Source organism: Sciurus vulgaris (assembly GCF_902686455.1).
Source record: "Sciurus vulgaris genome assembly, chromosome: 3".
Lineage (NCBI taxonomy): Eukaryota > Metazoa > Chordata > Mammalia > Rodentia > Sciuridae > Sciurus > Sciurus vulgaris.
In genome coordinates this window covers 80,790,667-80,806,643 of record NC_136463.1, presented here as the reverse complement: position 1 = coordinate 80,806,643, position 15,977 = coordinate 80,790,667, and the positions used below count along the sequence as shown (strand labels likewise).

Here is a 15,977-nt window from a genome sequence, read left to right as displayed (position 1 = left end):
GTGCTTCCACAGACTGGAGAGGTAGCTCAGTGCACTTACCTAGCATGTGCAAGGCCTCGGATTCCACCCTAGCATTATTTTTTTTTTTAAAGGCACTTTCCTGTACATTTAAGAAGTGGATGCTGCTTGCTGCTGGCTGTCTGGAGATGTAGGAAAGTCCAAATGGTCCTGGTGTGTAGACTGGCCAGCACTTGACTCTCCAGCCTCCCAGGGCCTGGAGTGTGAGCATCTTGTCCCTTGCCTCACATAGTAAATTCATAGTTTGTGACCTCTGAGTGCTCCAAATAAATACTAGGGCTAATTGTCATTGTCATAGTAACACCTGTTGAGTGCTTCTGAGCTGCACAGGCTCTGGGCTAAGCATCTTCACATGAAATTTCTACACCTTCACAGCAACCTTGTAGGTAGTCACTGTTACATGTTCAGATGAGCATATGGAGACTCGGACAGGTGCAGAGACTTGTCCAAAACTTGCCACTGGAGAGTGTCCCTGACTCCCAGGGTCCACAGCCTCCACAGCACCTGGTTATTCTATCACAGCAACTGAGTCACAGTCCACTCCCAGGCTCCCTGTTCAGAGGACTGGGATCAAAGGGAGAGGTGGCCCAGTAGTCAGTGGTTCTTAAAGCAAAGCAGGACCAGCGGACTGGATGCCTTCCATTACATCTGCTGGCCAGCTCCTTTTTGAGTCTAATATTGGCAAGTTGATTTAAGCACAGGGAGAAGATTTCCTTTTTTTTTTCCTACTCCCTATGGAAAGTACCAGAACTGTGGAACTATGAAGATAAAATTGAATGTGTCAAAATTAAAGTTAAGATTCAGTAGAGAAATTTCCTCCCCTTAAAAATTCATAGCATCCAACCCAAGTGTCTGTTGACAGACGATGGACGAACAAAATGTCTAAGAAGGAGGGAAATTGTGACACTTGCTACAAATTCTGTTAACCTTGAGGACATTATGCCAAGTTAAATAGGCACAAAAGAGCAAGTAAAGTAGAATTCCACCGATAGGAGCCAGCTAGTGTGGATACATCCATAGAGACAAAAAGTAGAGTGACAACTACCAGGGGTGGGAGAGGGGGATTTAGGGTCTAATGGATGCAGAGTTTCAGTTGGTAATGATGAGAAAGTTCTGGAAAAGGGTGGTGGCAGTGGCTATATGTGAATGTTCTTAATGCCACTGGACTGTATACTTAAAAATGGTTAAAATGGTAAGTTTTATATTGTGTATATTTTAAGACAATACAAGGAAAGTGTACTATAGTGTTTATAGTACAGTGTTAGAATCTATTTGCAGAGAAATGGCAGCCTTATTTTTACACATTACTACACGATGCCTCGTCATCAGCTGACCTGCACGTATGCAAAAAAGAAAAAAAAAAAAAAAAAAAACAGACCAATCACATCTCTTTCGATTATTCAGAAATCCAGACTCAACACTGCTCCCCCCTGGCCTGTCGCCCTCAGACCGAGGGAGAGTCGACTGAGAAATCTCTACTTCTTAGCCCTTTTCCCAGTCTAACTACTTTTTAAAGAGCCCTGTTTCTCTAAAGCCTATAATTATGTTTGCCTCCAGGGTACCCAGGTTTTTTTTTTTTTTTTTTTTTTTTTTTAAATAAGCAAAGAGCATCCTACAATTATCATGATGATTTGTTGAGCACAGGCCAAATGCAGACAGGAGGCTGACTCAGCTCTGGAAACTGACACGCACGTGTTGGCGTTTTCAATCCTGGAGGCCCCGTCAGTGCACACGGGTCAATAATTAATATTAAGAGCTGGAAAATGAACAGATTCACACAGACATCTGTGTTATGCTGCCCGCAAGATGGGTCAGGCAGCAGGTTGGTGGGATGTGGCCTTCCTGAGCCTGGCTGTCCCCTCAGAGCAGGCCCTGCCTCCACAGATGGTCCTAGGTAAACGTTTCCTGCCCGTGTGCCTGGCCACATCCAGATGTTGTCACCCCGTGCTGCTGGAGCCACACGCCGACAAGGCTGGGGTGGGCAGAAGCTGGCGGAGTTGGAGCCTGTCAACTCTGTCAGCCCTGATTTGCGGGCTGAGCCTGGTTTCGTGGCCCTGCCTGTAATCTCCCCGAGTTCAAAGAGCGCTTAGCTGCTTGTCTTTGTCAAGAGCGCAGTTGGGGATCTTTTATGTGGAAGATGTAGGATTCTCGGGCTGACTTTGATTATTTATTCATCCCCCTTCGTGGGTGTGTGATAGCACGGGCACCATGCAGCCCCTTGTCCTGGCTACTCTTGCTCTGAAATTCATCGAGCTTAAAGCTCTTTGAAAATTGCTTTTCGAGGGAGGGGAAAGTTTTTGAAGTCCTTTCTCTCTCTCCCCCTCCACAGTGCCACAGCACCTCTTGCCGCCGTTCCATGCACCCTTGCCGATTGACATGCGACATCAAGAGGGAAGGTACCATTACGAACCTCACTCTGTCCACAGCGTGCACGGGTAAGTCCTGCCCCCCCGCCCTTCGCTGCTCCTGGCGTGCAGTGACCTGCCTCTCGGGAGGCGCCTCCCCAGCAGCCTCAGCTGTCGCTTTTGCCTCCATCTTCCTTTTTGAAGTGCTTGATCTGTGCGGTCCCCAGTGGACTGCACCTTTGCCCCTGTGAGTGTAAGCATGTGAACGGGAGGCATGTGCACACCCGCCAGCCCTCTGGTGCCTTCTAAGAAGGAAGCTCGGCTCACCTCCTGTCATTCTTTCTCGGGCTCTAGACTTCCTTGGTGGATCTGCCTGCTTTACCCATCCAACAAGTGAGAGTCCCCTTCTGGCTCAAAACCCTGGATAAGGAAGGCGACTGTGGATATATGCTGTCCCTTTGATCATCTCAAGGGTTCCACTTTGGACAATGTGTTTAGTGGTCCCCCTACCATAAGGACAAGCTCAAAGCAATGTCTCTTCCTATTCCCTGACCTTGAGATGTCCAGGTCAAAGGGCATGTTCACCAGCACTGTCTAGTAAGTCCAGCCCTGCCCCTCTCCATTCCAGCTGGGCCCTCTGAGCCCATGGCTCATGTCCCTTTCCTGGTCTTTATGACCCGAGCTCAACACCTCACTGCCGCATTCATTCTCCTTCTCGAAGAGAGGTCCCAATATCTCTGCTGCCCCCACACCTACCTATCAGGGAAGTTTCTGTGAAGGATCGGCTGGCCCCAAAGTCTCTCCTGACCACACCCCTCCAGTCACCTTACCTGGTTCCGACTCACACCACCTGCCTCCCATCTGCTATGCACATGCCACTTGCCCAGCCTACCTAGATCCCTTCCACCTGGCCACCCCTAAGCCTCAACTCTGGAGCCACCTCCTGCAGGGGTTACTGGGTCCCCTACACTGAGTGGGGCCCTGCCCTGGGTTCCCTCTACACTATGTCCCCAGAATGAGCTGCTTGCATACCCACCTCCCAGCCAGCTCTAAGCATCCATTGGATTTCTACCTAACGGCTGACACACAGCGGGTGCACAGTCAATGCTTGTTGAGTGGACAGCCCTCTCCACATGTGGCACCTCGCGGAGGCAAATCATCCTGCCTCTCCAGTCTCCTGTCAGAATGAAGTCAGTAGGCATTTGCTGAACGCTCATGACACTCAAAGCATTGTATCCAAGAAGTACAACAGTCAGCCCTCAGACAACACCTGTTTGGGGAAACATATTGCCTCCCTAGGACACAGCAAACCTGGGACTTTTATTCTCTTTTCTAAGATATTTTTTACTTTTTAATGTTTTACTTTGAAATAAGTCCAGACATGCAAAAGCAGTTGGAAAAATTATAAAAGATTTCCTGTGTGCACTTCACCCGATTCTTCCAATGTAAACATCTTACATAACCGAAGACTGATACAAGGCTGTGAACTAACCTACCCCTTTCATCCACATGTGGCTGGTTGCCCACTAATGTCTTTTTTCCTGGTTCAGAAGCCAGCCCTGGAGCCCACGTTGCCTTTGGTTATTGCATGTCCTCCACCGTCTTTCATCTGGGTGGCTCTGGAGCCCTCTTTGTCTTTTGTGACCTTGACACTTTTGAAGAAGTTACTGCATATGTCTCTCAGTATGCCTCTTGGTTTGGGTTGACCTGATACTGCTCATAGTTACATTCAGATGACACATTTGGAGGAATTAATATCATAAAAGTGATATCGTGCACTTTCTAGGCATGGTATCAGGAAGCATGGGAACTGTTGGTCATTTGCTTAAGGCAGTGTCTGTGGGATTTTCCACTTTAAATTTGTTGTCTTTGTAATTGTGAAGTGTCTGGTTGGGTGCTACTTTGGGAAGATGTGTATACCCCGTTTCTCATCAGTTTTACCCACTGTCTTAAATATCCATGGAAGATTCTTGTGATTATTAGGTTTGCAAATGGTGTTCTGTTTCCATCATTGTATATTGATTGGAATTCTACTGTAAGGAAGAAATGTCCTTTCTCCTATGTTTTCTTTACTTGTTTATTCATTTGATACATGGATATTCATGTTATTCTGTGGATAATTTTCAGTATTTATTGTGTTGTTCAGATTGTCCCACTTTTGGCCATTGGGAGTTCCTTCAAATTGTCTTCTGTGTCCTTTTGACACATTGGAAACTTTCCATGCTTTTTTGATATGTGTACCTGATTCTTGAGTGATTTGCTTCAGTGCATCTGTGGGTTATGGGGCCACTACCATCCTCTGACCCCCTCCAGGGAGCCTCCAGTTGCAGGTGGCTATACCACACAGCCCAGGAAGTTTCTGAAAAGTGCAGATGTTTGTAACTAGTTGAATCATCTAAAAATTGCTCAGTTGGTGGCATCTGAAAGTCTTAGGAGCTCAGTTCCTGCTGAGGATGGAGTCAGGGCTGCTGATTTCCTGCTCTTGAGAAATGTTCGGGTGGCTCAGGGGCATAGATCCTGGGCTCAGCAAGTCGAGTGTCCCTTGTTAGATGGGAAATGTGGGAAATGCTGAGAGAGCTCTGAGCTGAAGGAGTCTACACAGGTGTGCGTCCCCGTACCGGTGAGCGTCCTGGCTAACATCTCTCAACACACTTAGGAGCACACAAGAAGTGTGAGAAGACCCCAATACTCTGACTATGGTTTCTCATAACTTTGACCTGGGACCCTGTTCCCAGATTCTCAGGCTTCATCCCAGACCTGCTGAGTCAGAGACCCTGGAGTGGGATCCACAGTCTGTTTAACATGATGCTCTGAAGTTTGGGTCTGGAAATGCTCTGGTCACAGACAGAGCCCTGCCACTGAATGAGAAGTCCCTCAGTTTCAGAGGACTCACTAGGCAGGCAGGTGGCCATGGGCTGGGTCTTCTTTCTGGGCTTTGCCATTCTCTGGTTTGGGGTTGGACAGTCAGATGCCCTCTCTTGGCCTGCTTCCTTCCTGGCCAGGGAGAACAGAGTGCCAACAGAGTCTGGGGCAGGAGAAAGCTCATGCTAGCCACTGGCTGGTGGAAAATGGCTTGTCACTCACTGGCTTGCGCGGCTCTTTCTCTAGACTGAACGGTAGCATTTAAGTTATCAGTGGCTGCTATAACAAATTGCCACCAACTGAATGACTTAAACCAATAAAAATGTATTATCACAGAGTTCTGAAGGCTGGAAACTGATGGAGCTAACATCAAGGGTCAGTTCCACCTGGAGGCTGCTGTGAAGAATCTGTTTCTTTGACTTTTCTCGTTCTGGACACCTCCTGCATTCCTTGGCTTGCAACCCCAGGGTCACATCACACCACCTTTTTTTCTTTTTGTCTTCACATTGCTGTCTCCCTCTTCTAAAGCAGTTTTCTCTCTGCCTTTCTCTTGCCAGGAGACCATGATTGCTTTTAGGGCCCACTCAGCTATCCAGGATCATCTTTCCATCTCAAGATCCTTAACATAATCACATCTGCAAAATCCCTTTGCCATTGAAGGTAATACAGGCTGTGTGGTTTAGGACACAGGCATCTTGGGGGACCATTACCTGGCTTACTTGGGATCACTGGCTTCATCCAATAGCATACAATAAAGCATGTTGGTCATTCACACCGATCTTCAGTGAGGACTGCAGTGAGCCTGGTATGCAGTCTCTCCACAGTCTCTCAGTGCTCACGGAAGGAAGAGCACAGGTCCTGGTCCCTGTCTTTTGGAAACAGGCTTGCCAGGGTGTTGTGGGGAATGTGAGTGAACATGGCAGGCTCCCTCAAGGGTCCTCATGTCCTTGGTGTGAGGAGTCTGGGCTGACTCGGCCAGAATGAACTTGTGTCCTGGAGGGGAAGGTAGAAGTCCATGCTCCTGGTTCAGGAGTCTGGGGTCAACCTGCAGCTCTTGATGTCACTTGGTGGGTTGAGCCTAGGCCTGGCCTGCCCTGGCCTGCCCTAGGCTTCAGAGAAGACCAACTCTGGCTACCTTTAGCCCAGAAGGACTTAGGAAACTGTCACTTGCTGTAGTCCCAAACCTGCCTACAGATCTGAGCAACCTTAGTGTGACTTAAGGAAGCCCACTCCTCAGCTCCAGCTCCAAAAGTTCTGAGTCCTTGGGCTAGGGGATACCTGGGAATCTGCTTATTTCCAAGCACCCACAGGTCAGAGCTGGGCACCACTGGAGGCCACCCTGATTATTCAACAGCCCAGAGCTGTGTATTGGCTTCGTGGAGTCATAGTGGTAACATGAATTAGAGACCTGGCCACTGCTCATTGCTCCCTGCAGATCCCTTGATCCTGAGCTGTACTTGGCTTGCATGGCATTGGCCATCAAGACCCAAGGCCACCCTGCATGAACAAAGAGAGAGGAGGGGGCTCTTGCTAGGGACAGATGGCTCCATGTTGTAGCTATCAAGTCACGTATAGCCAACACATTGGCCCAGGTATATTAAGGACAGGGACAGCAGCTGGTGGGTGTGGGGGCTACCTCCTCCCGTCCTCTGTACACTCGGTCACTCGTAGTGCACTCTCCCCAGAGGCCCCTGCGAGAGCAGTTAAGAATGTCCAGCCCCCACTTCATCACCGCCTGCACATGTTAATGGGGCTTTAGCCGAACTTTGGTGTGCCTTCTCTTTAGAAAGGAATTTCTTTGCTTTTGCTGCGCTGAGCGCATGACTTCCCAGGCTGGGGGATTTGAAGATGGCTTTTTCCAAGGTCAGTGTTCCATAAAGTCGGCACCGGTTCGTCCTGAGATTGATAAACACGGCTGCCTGCTCAGCCTGTGATTCACCAGCACTGTCCCAGGCCCTGATGACTCTGCCCTCAGCCATTCACAGAGGGTGGGGGTTTGGGCAGAAAGAAATTTGGATATTTTTTTGATTCTTGGCTCAAAACACCAGTTCACGATTTAGAGAGGACTGGCTTTGTTTGTGTTTCTCGAAGAACCTTCTCCTCCCTCTGCAAACTTGCGTGTTTCTTTCCAGGGCCTCATGGAAGGAGGAGTTTTCTCAAGGGCACGTTGGCCTGCCTCCTGGCCTGAGATGCTGGGTGGACCCAGGGTCACCCACCAAAGGCCTGTCCCCTCCCCTCACATGGGTCCACCCACATGGCCCTCCTCTCTTCTGGATCTCTCTTTAAATCCTGCTGTGTATAATTATATTGAAATGAATTCTACTGCCATGTGTAACTAAAAAGAACCAAAAACAAACAAACAAAAACAAAAATAAAACCCTGCTGTGGCTGACCACTTAAGAACTTCTTCAGGTAACAACTGGGCCTCAGGTAAAGAGGGAGCCCAGAAAGTCTGGTCGAGGCAGCATGTCCTTCCTCTATGGCTGCCTGATGACTGAGTGACACATGGATATGGAGCCCTGCCTCACTACAGGGTGAACAACCTTGAGAGACACCATTAGGCAGGTCTCTTGACCTCTCTGGGCCCAGGGATCCTGGGATCCACCAGCAAAGGAGCCATACCATCTTTTATCATGATATAAGCTCCTTTTTTTTTTTTTTTTGGTGGAATACAAGTTTTATTGGTCTACAAAAATATAATAATGGTAAGTGACAGGAACAGAAGGAAAAAGAAAAAAGCTGTAGATGAGATGATAGTTCAGCACATGTTTATTTCTTCCCACCCTACCTCCCCAAAACCCTATGGGAAGAGTATTTTCCCCTTCCCTATTTATGTTGGACTTGGCCTGTGAATTTCTTTGGCCAGTGAGATGTGGGAAGGTGCACCCGTACTGGTTCTGAGTCCTAAGAGATAGAATGTGCTCTGTTCTATGCTCTTATGCTTTTGCCATCACCATGACAGAGGCGTGCCTCAGGCAAGCTACTGATCTGAGGAAATTGAAAGATGTGTGGAGCAGAGCTGAACTGAACTGAACTGGGCTAAGTCAGACAAAATCAACCACAATCTAGGGAGAAATAAATGTTTCGTAAACCACTGTATCTTGAGACAGTATGTTATGCAGCATGAGTGTGTCAGTAGCTAACTGGTACACAACTCAGACAAAAGACTCTCATGGAGAGAGGTACCGCAATGCAAGAAGACGGTATACTCAAGTATACTCTTCATACTAAAATTCTAACCTAAATTGACAAAATTATTTCTTCCTGGTTGGTTCTTTAGTCTTTTAAAAAATTTTTTAAATTTGTTTTAATTAGTTATACATGATGGTAGAATGCACTTTGCTACATCATATATAATGGAGTATAATTTCTCATTCTTCTGGTTATACATGATGTAGATTCCCACCTATCATAAGCTCTTCTTATATATCACCCACCCTGTAAGGTGATTCCCCATTCATAGGTAGGGACATGGAGGCAGAGGATGACTTGCTGCCTTTCCAGCGATTCATTCCCAGTTGGTAGCACATCTGGGATTTGAACCCAGGCAGCGTGACCCCTAGGGTCACCCCATTACAGTGGCCCCCGGCTGAGAGTGTCAGCTTTCCAGCACCAGAGACAGACAGCTCATTTATAATGGAATCTGGCCTATAAAAGTTTAATGAGAAGCGTGTCTGATAAGGCGGCCTGGTCTTTGATCTTTGCTGAGTGCCTGCCCCTCGTAGAAGAGGAGCTGCCTGGCTCTGGGCTTTGGGGACACCCAGTGTGGTCAGCAAGGAGCAGGCCAACGGGAAGTGAAGCAGATCTTGATTTGTAGAGACCAGTCTACATGGGGGAGGGTGTGCCAGCAGCTGCAAGGAGGTGCTGGTGGCCGGCAGGTCCTGCAGGGTCAGGAAGTGACCCTCTGACCCTCTCCTGTCCTTGACGCTATTTCAGACATTTCCCTCCCACACTCCCAGGATGGAGTGGAACCAGGTAGGGCAAGGTCCAGATCTTACCTCTGCTGCTATTCCCTCTATATCCTTGGACTGGCTGATTCACAGCAGCCTGTTTCCCCATCCAAACAGAAATGTATTAGTCCCCTCATGGAAGCCTTGTGAGGAGTAGGTAAGTGAGTTATTTGAAGTATCCCATAACTGGATCTGAAGTATTCCCCAAAGGCCCATGTGCTGAAGGCTTGGCCCCTACCCTGTGGGCTATTCGGAGGTGGTGGAACCTTTAAGAAGTGGGACCTAGTGGGAGGAAGTTAGGTCATGAGGGGTGTGCCCTTGAAGGGATATTGGGAGCATAGCCACTTCCTCTCTCTCTTGCTTCAGGGCCACCTGACTTATACAAAATATTAGAACAGTACACACACTTGGTTCCAGACACTCTAGGATGCTGGGTTGAGGGTGCCATATTCAGTCCCCCTAGTAACCTGTAAGGTGAGTGGTATCCTTTCCCACTCACACAGCAGGAAATTGGAGTTTCCCAGAATTTAAATCTCCCCAAGATCACTCAGCCTGCAAGTGATATCTGACCCCCAAGTTTAAGCTCTTCCCCAGGCCATTTGCCTTCTGAAAGGAAAGAGTCTTGCTACAGCTCTCAGGGCTTCAGTGTGTTAGCCCTGTCAGCAAGCATGGAAACAGAACGGCCATCAATCTAAAGGAATTAATCTCTAACATAAAATTTCAGGAACTGACCAGGTGAATTGGCCTTTGAGGTAAGGAATGCTCTTAGACTGCACATGTCCTAGGATCCTCTCTGAGATAAAGCCTATGCTAGCGCCCAGAAGGCATTCATTGATGCAGCCCAATTTGTTGTTGCTAGATTTATCTGTATCTTAAGTGCTGTCCCTTGGGGTCACTCCTGCCAACCTCAGTCAACACATTGAGGAAAGGGGTAGTCTCTGTGCTGCCCAAGTCCTTGTGCTTTGAAAAGGCTGGTGGCCAGCATCAACTCTGTCCCCATGCCCATGGAAGAGAAATATGGTGCCTGTGGGGAGCCCTGTCCTCCTCTCCCCGAGGGCTGTACTTCTGAAATGTGACCTTGGCCTGTTCCCACCCCCGAGCAGAGTAGAAAGAGTTAAGTTGCCACTTAATTCAGCAGCGGGTGTTCTTAGTGCATGTCTGTGTCCTCCCATACCAATGATGTGCCAGCCTCGTGCCAGGGAGTGGGGATGTCGCCCACAGGGGCACAGCCTCGCTGCCCACAGGGGCACAGCCTCGCTGCCCACAGAGATCTCATGGTCAGCTGGGAAGGAGGCAGAAATTGGGCCATTGCAGCCTGGCTGGAACATGGGAAACCAGGAGTGGGGGGTGTTTATCAACAGGGCAGCCTGCCTCTCCCCCAGACCCCCAGGCTGCTTGGGGTTGCCCTGCTCCAGCGGGAGGCCCCACTCCCAGGCAGACATGCGTGCCTCTGTGAAGGGGCACCTTTTCAGATCACATGCCGGCACCCCCAGCTCTCCAAGGAGGTTTATCTAAACTATTCGGGATTATCCATCTAGGTTTGACAGGCACGCAGGAAAGGACATTCCACACGGCACTTTGGCAGGCGAGGCCAGAGTTTAAGGGTTCTCCCTGTGGAGGGGTCGCCTGTGTCTAGACCACCATTCACACAAGCCCTTTCTCACTGCTTAATCCCAGGCCCCTCAGGAAGTCTAGCAAAGGCCCCCTTCTCCCTACAGTCTCCCTCCTACTCCCCAGACCGCTGCCCGTCTCATTCCTACCCATGGCTTTAAGGCGTTGACTTTCTGGAAGATTCTGGGCTCAGCAGTACTCAGCCAGGGCGGCTCCTATTACTGTCCAAGATCCCATGTACTCAGAGGTTAACCAGTGCCCCGGTCACCTGGAGAAGGCCTCATCCAACCAGCCCAGCTCCCCCAAGCTCTGTCCTTGGACCCACAGAACAAATCCAAGGCCACCTCCAGGATCTCCCGCCCCATCCCAACCCCACTCCTTACAAGTCATCCTTTGCCGGGGGAAAATAAAGCCTCCCCAGTAGGTTCCTCTTATGCTTTAGGATTTTTGTGTTTGATATAACTGTCAGTCCTCCCGCCCTCCCATCCTCCCGCTGGGGGAGGGGGCGCGACAAAGGGGGAGCCACTGAATGAACCGCTGTTGACGGTGGGCTCATCCTAACCAAGTCCATCTGTATGCCCTCCTTTGTATGTGCAATTTTAAAACCTAATTTCCCTACCAAAACATCAGTGTTTACTTAGTAAGAAATCTGCGCTTCGTCAGCTGAAAACGTTGATTTCTCTATTACAGTTCCGTGGAGGGAGTGAAGGGCGGAAGCTGGGGCTCGGCTGGGTCTGTAACAGGAGCGGGTGAGCGGAGGGTCAGGCGGCCTGGACGTGCGTAGAGATGTGTGCCGCAGAGCAGGCCTGTCCCACAGGGCCAGAGCCAGCCCCGGGGGAATCTGAGCAGCAGACAGATGTTGTAGCCATGATGAGCCCACTGGGTGATCTGGGGACAACCTCCAAGCTCTGAAACACTTTCTGGTGGTCCACACAAATTTGTTACCTCACCCTGTGGTCACTCTGCTCAATCCCTGTCCACTCAGCCAGCTGGGACACTGGCTTCCACTCAACCATCCATTTTTATAAAATTTGGTCTTAACGAATATTCAGGATATTCCAAAGAATAACAAAGGCTGCTTAAGATATACCAGTAAGCATGACACTCACACCCTGGCCCCCGCCCAGCCTAAGGACACCTTGGAGGTTCCGTGTGCCCCCCACTTCCCTGCCCTGGGTCTGTCCCTGGACAATTCTCTGGAATTTTGAGTTAGGTGGGTCCCGACCTCTATGACAGTTTTATATTCTGTCTTATTCCCCTTAACAACATATCATTGAATTTTGTTGTGTTTTATATAAACAAAATCATTACAGGTGTATTCTCTGGGAACTTGCTTTTCACATTCTGCACTATGTTCTGGAAATTTACCCATTTGACATGTGGGGCTCTTGATTCGTTTATTCTCACTGCTCTGAAGCAGACTATTGACTAGCCTTTGGAACACATCTGTGTCTTTGCTGTTTTGAATATTACTTCTGGAACATCTTCGTGCCATCCTCTGGACTCCTTGTGTGGTGGTTCTTTAAAATAAATCTCTGTTAGGGAATGGAATTGCTGAGTCATAGGGTTCTCACGTTTGAAACTTCCCAGATGTAGCCAGATCTTTGCCAATACTTGCTCTCACCAGAAAGGTTTGAGAACCAGGCTGGCATTATATCCATGTTGCCAGGGCGACGTCACTGACATTTTCATATATTTATTGCCTACTAATATTTCCTTCTTATGAAATGCCTATTTTGCTAATTTGCCCATCTTTCAATGGAGTTATCTTTTTCCTATTGATTTGAATATACATTTTATATATTAAGGACCCACATTTCATTCTAGTGACATATGTTGCAAACAACCTCTCTCCATTCTTGCCAGTCTCTTCCCACACTGGATGGCAAGTTTGGAAGAGACGTTCCTCTGGCAACATGGTTCAGATATTTCCCTGTTTTCCCCACACATTCTTCTCCTACCCAGCCAGCAGATCAGACCTTGAGCCTCTAGATGCTAGAACAAATCAATCCCTGACAGACCTGCCCTTTTCTCACCCATTCTCCTGTTTCCAGAACACCAAGACTGCACCACTCACAGCCTCCTTTCCATTCCCCTGTAAGAGTCTCAGGTGCCGCCTCCTTCCTGCAGGAATTCTTCTTGGATTACCCCAGCAGAGTGAATGGATTCTTCCCTCCCACCCTTTCCCCTCCAGTGCCTCACTTACTGTCTCTGGCCTATGGCTGCTACTTACTCTCTGTGACCACAGAGGCCCCTGCATGGTCCCAGCAGCCTGGTAGCCTTGGCACTGTCACGGTCTCACAGGCACTCATGAACTCTGTCGGTGAGGGCTCAGGGTGGACCCTGAGAGCAGTGGGGTTCACCCGGCATTGCTCTGGTGCAGCATTTGTCATGGTTTGCAGCCACTGTCCCCACTACCTGGTTGGGGGTCCTGGCCAAGTTGTCCTTGGATCCCCAGTTCCCCACCCAGGGCCCTAAGAGGCTCATGCTTAGAAAACATTGACTGAAGAACGGAACGAGACAGACACAGGAATAGACAATGATGGCCATGCTCCTGTTTGCAGAACCACCTCCAGGGGTCAGCCTTCTGTCCAGATGCACAGGCAAGTGCCCAGTGACACAGAAAATGAACTGGGCTCCTACTGAGGGAGGCACGTGCTCCATACTTTCCAAAAGAACTCACTCTACATCTCTGAAAATGCAAACCCTCTTAGTACATTTTGGGAAGGTCTTGATTTCCAGTAGTTTTTAGATGGAGGTATGGAAAATGTGGTGAAAACGGCTAATGTACAGTTTCGCATACGAGACAAAACAAAAACCAACAAAGGAAAACCCTGGAAAGGAGACTGAATTGCACACCGCAGAATTTTGCTGAGCTCTGTTTCTGTTTGTTGGTGGGGCCTCAGGCCACAGACGCAGGCCTCGCTCTGCAGGGATGCCCTGGTGAGAACAGACACACCCGCCACACCCGCCCGCCCTAACATGAAGTCCCAGCTGAGGGGAAGAGAGGCCCAGAGCAGCAAGGTCAGGGCTGTGGAGAACTAGGCTGCTTCTCACTGGGCCCTGCAAAGGTGCCCTGGATAGAACAATGTTCAGTGTCGCTGAGAAAGTGGGCGCCAACCCCCAGCAGCTCAGCAAGAGCAGGAGGCCCATGGGCTCCCTACTTTGGAGCATGGCTGAGCCACCCATAGCTGTGTGATCCTGGTGGGTGGCAGGCATCTTGGCCCACAGGCAGGACTGGTGCACACAGGCCAGCAGTCTCCAGGGCAGGGGCATTTGGCATGTTAGGGCTGAATGCTGGGGTAGATTCCTGCTATGGGGAGTCAGCGACCGTGTAATCCCAGTAGTGGGTGGAAAGGCACGCTCTGGGGACCTGTGAGCATGGAGAGTGGAACGCAGGGCTCAGACGCCCCTCCATCCCCCACTGCCAAAAGCACCCTAGAAGGGGGAAGGATTTTCTCGTCGCTGCCAACCTGCAACAGAGGAAGTGCCTACTTGCACTGGTATTATCCCAAATAATGCAGACCTGCTACCCAAAAGTCCACAGTCACAGAAGAAAGGTGGCCTCCCGGGGGCCTGCTCCACACCTGTGCTGAGTGCTTCACCTGCTGCACTAGTTGCCTTGGGCTGCTGGAACAAGTCACACAACCTCGGTGACCTAAAACAGTTCTGGAGATCAGAAGTCCAAAATCAGCATCACTTGGTAGAAATCAGGTAGGGCCACACTTCCCCGACCCTCCACCCCAGCTGCTGGGGAGAAGCTGCTGCTTGCTGCCTCTGGTGGCAGCCAGCATCCCTTGGCTCATGTCTCCATCACTGTCATCTCTGAGAGTGTGCTTTCTTTCCCTCGGCTTCTCTCTTATAAGGACCCTGTGATGCATTTAGGGCCCACTCTGATAATCTATAATCTCCTCAGTTTGACACTCTTACCTGAAATATGTCTTCCATGTCCCTTTTTCCAAATAAGATCATTCACAGGGTATGGACATACCTTTGGGAGTCATCTGTGTGTGTCGTGACTGATCTGTAAGGTCACCATTACAATGACTGCAGATGCAGAGACATATTCAGAGAAGGCATGTGGCTTGCTTGCAGCCACATAGCTAGGAATGAGCCTGAGCAAGGCTGAGATGGAGCCCCATCTGCTACCAACTCTGTGCTCCTACCTGGCTACATGCCCTCTTTATCCATTCATTCATTAGCTGACACATGCTGAGCATGCTCCATGCACATACTGGTTACCAGGATTGGCATTGGACAAACAATGCGAGATTGGGTGCCTGTTTCTGGGGCTGGGAAGATAGGTTAGCTGTGAACTGAGAGCTGCCTGTGAGTTTGTCGCTGAAGGTGCCTGGTCATCAGCTGAGATGCACATGGTCAGGGTGATGGGAAGGAGCCGCATTCCACAGGAGCATCTCACGAGGTGCCTGACCTTGACCTGGGTCTGGGAGGCTTCTGAGTGAGATAATTCTGAGCTGACCTCTTTGCGAGAAGAGCAGGGGTTAACTGGAGAAAGGAATGCAGAAGAGAAGGGCGTGGCTGGAGGTGTAGATGTCCAGGGACAGAGCTGGGAGGAACAAACCCGTCCAGGCCCAGAGAGGTGATGCACAGGTCACAGAGGGGAGAGGCAGGCACTGGACACTTGGTTGCAGCCTTTCTCCTGCCACTGAGGCCTTACATCACCCCAAGAAGGAGACCGGAGGTGAGGTATGGATGTCCAAGGGACCGGGCCTCCCCTTTCTTATCTTTAGTGGCCCTCTGCCACTAAAGCCATATTGCTGTTGCTTTGGGCCTCAGCTGTTCTATCTGTGAAATGGGACACAAAGGGCTTGCTCCTGCCTGCCTCTGGCTTCATTGAGCAACACAGGAGGTCTCTGAACAAAGCCGTCTTTTGGTTACTAAGGGTGGGTCCCTCCCTCTGGCTTCTACCCTGAGTGGCAAAGCCCACCCCGATGGCTCATACCGAGTCTGGGTGAGTCAGCACCCTTCGCTCTGCATTGTTCGACTTCCCCAAACAGACAGCATGGGTGGGGTGCAGGGGCCCCAATCCCTGCGCTTCCTTCCCATTCTCCCACTGCGTTAAGGAACACGTCCATTCCTGCCCCGGTGCCCTGGCTCAGGCTGTGCTGAGCTGCGGGTCAGACGCCCTCCTCACCCCTCCCCATCCGTCAAAGCCTCACTTATCCCTGAG

General features: G+C 49.8%; 1 protein-coding gene across 2 annotated transcripts in view; it reads left to right on the top strand.

Moving 5' to 3' along the window:
* GLI2 (GLI family zinc finger 2) overlaps positions 1-15,977 on the top strand; it is a 239,354-nt gene that overhangs the window by 184,064 nt on the left and 39,313 nt on the right. For both annotated transcript variants that reach the window (XM_079132140.1, XM_079132139.1), the window contains exon 3: positions 2,348-2,453. In XM_079132140.1, the coding sequence (XP_078988266.1) occupies positions 2,348-2,453 (106 nt within the window). The remainder of the gene's footprint in view (positions 1-2,347; positions 2,454-15,977) is intronic.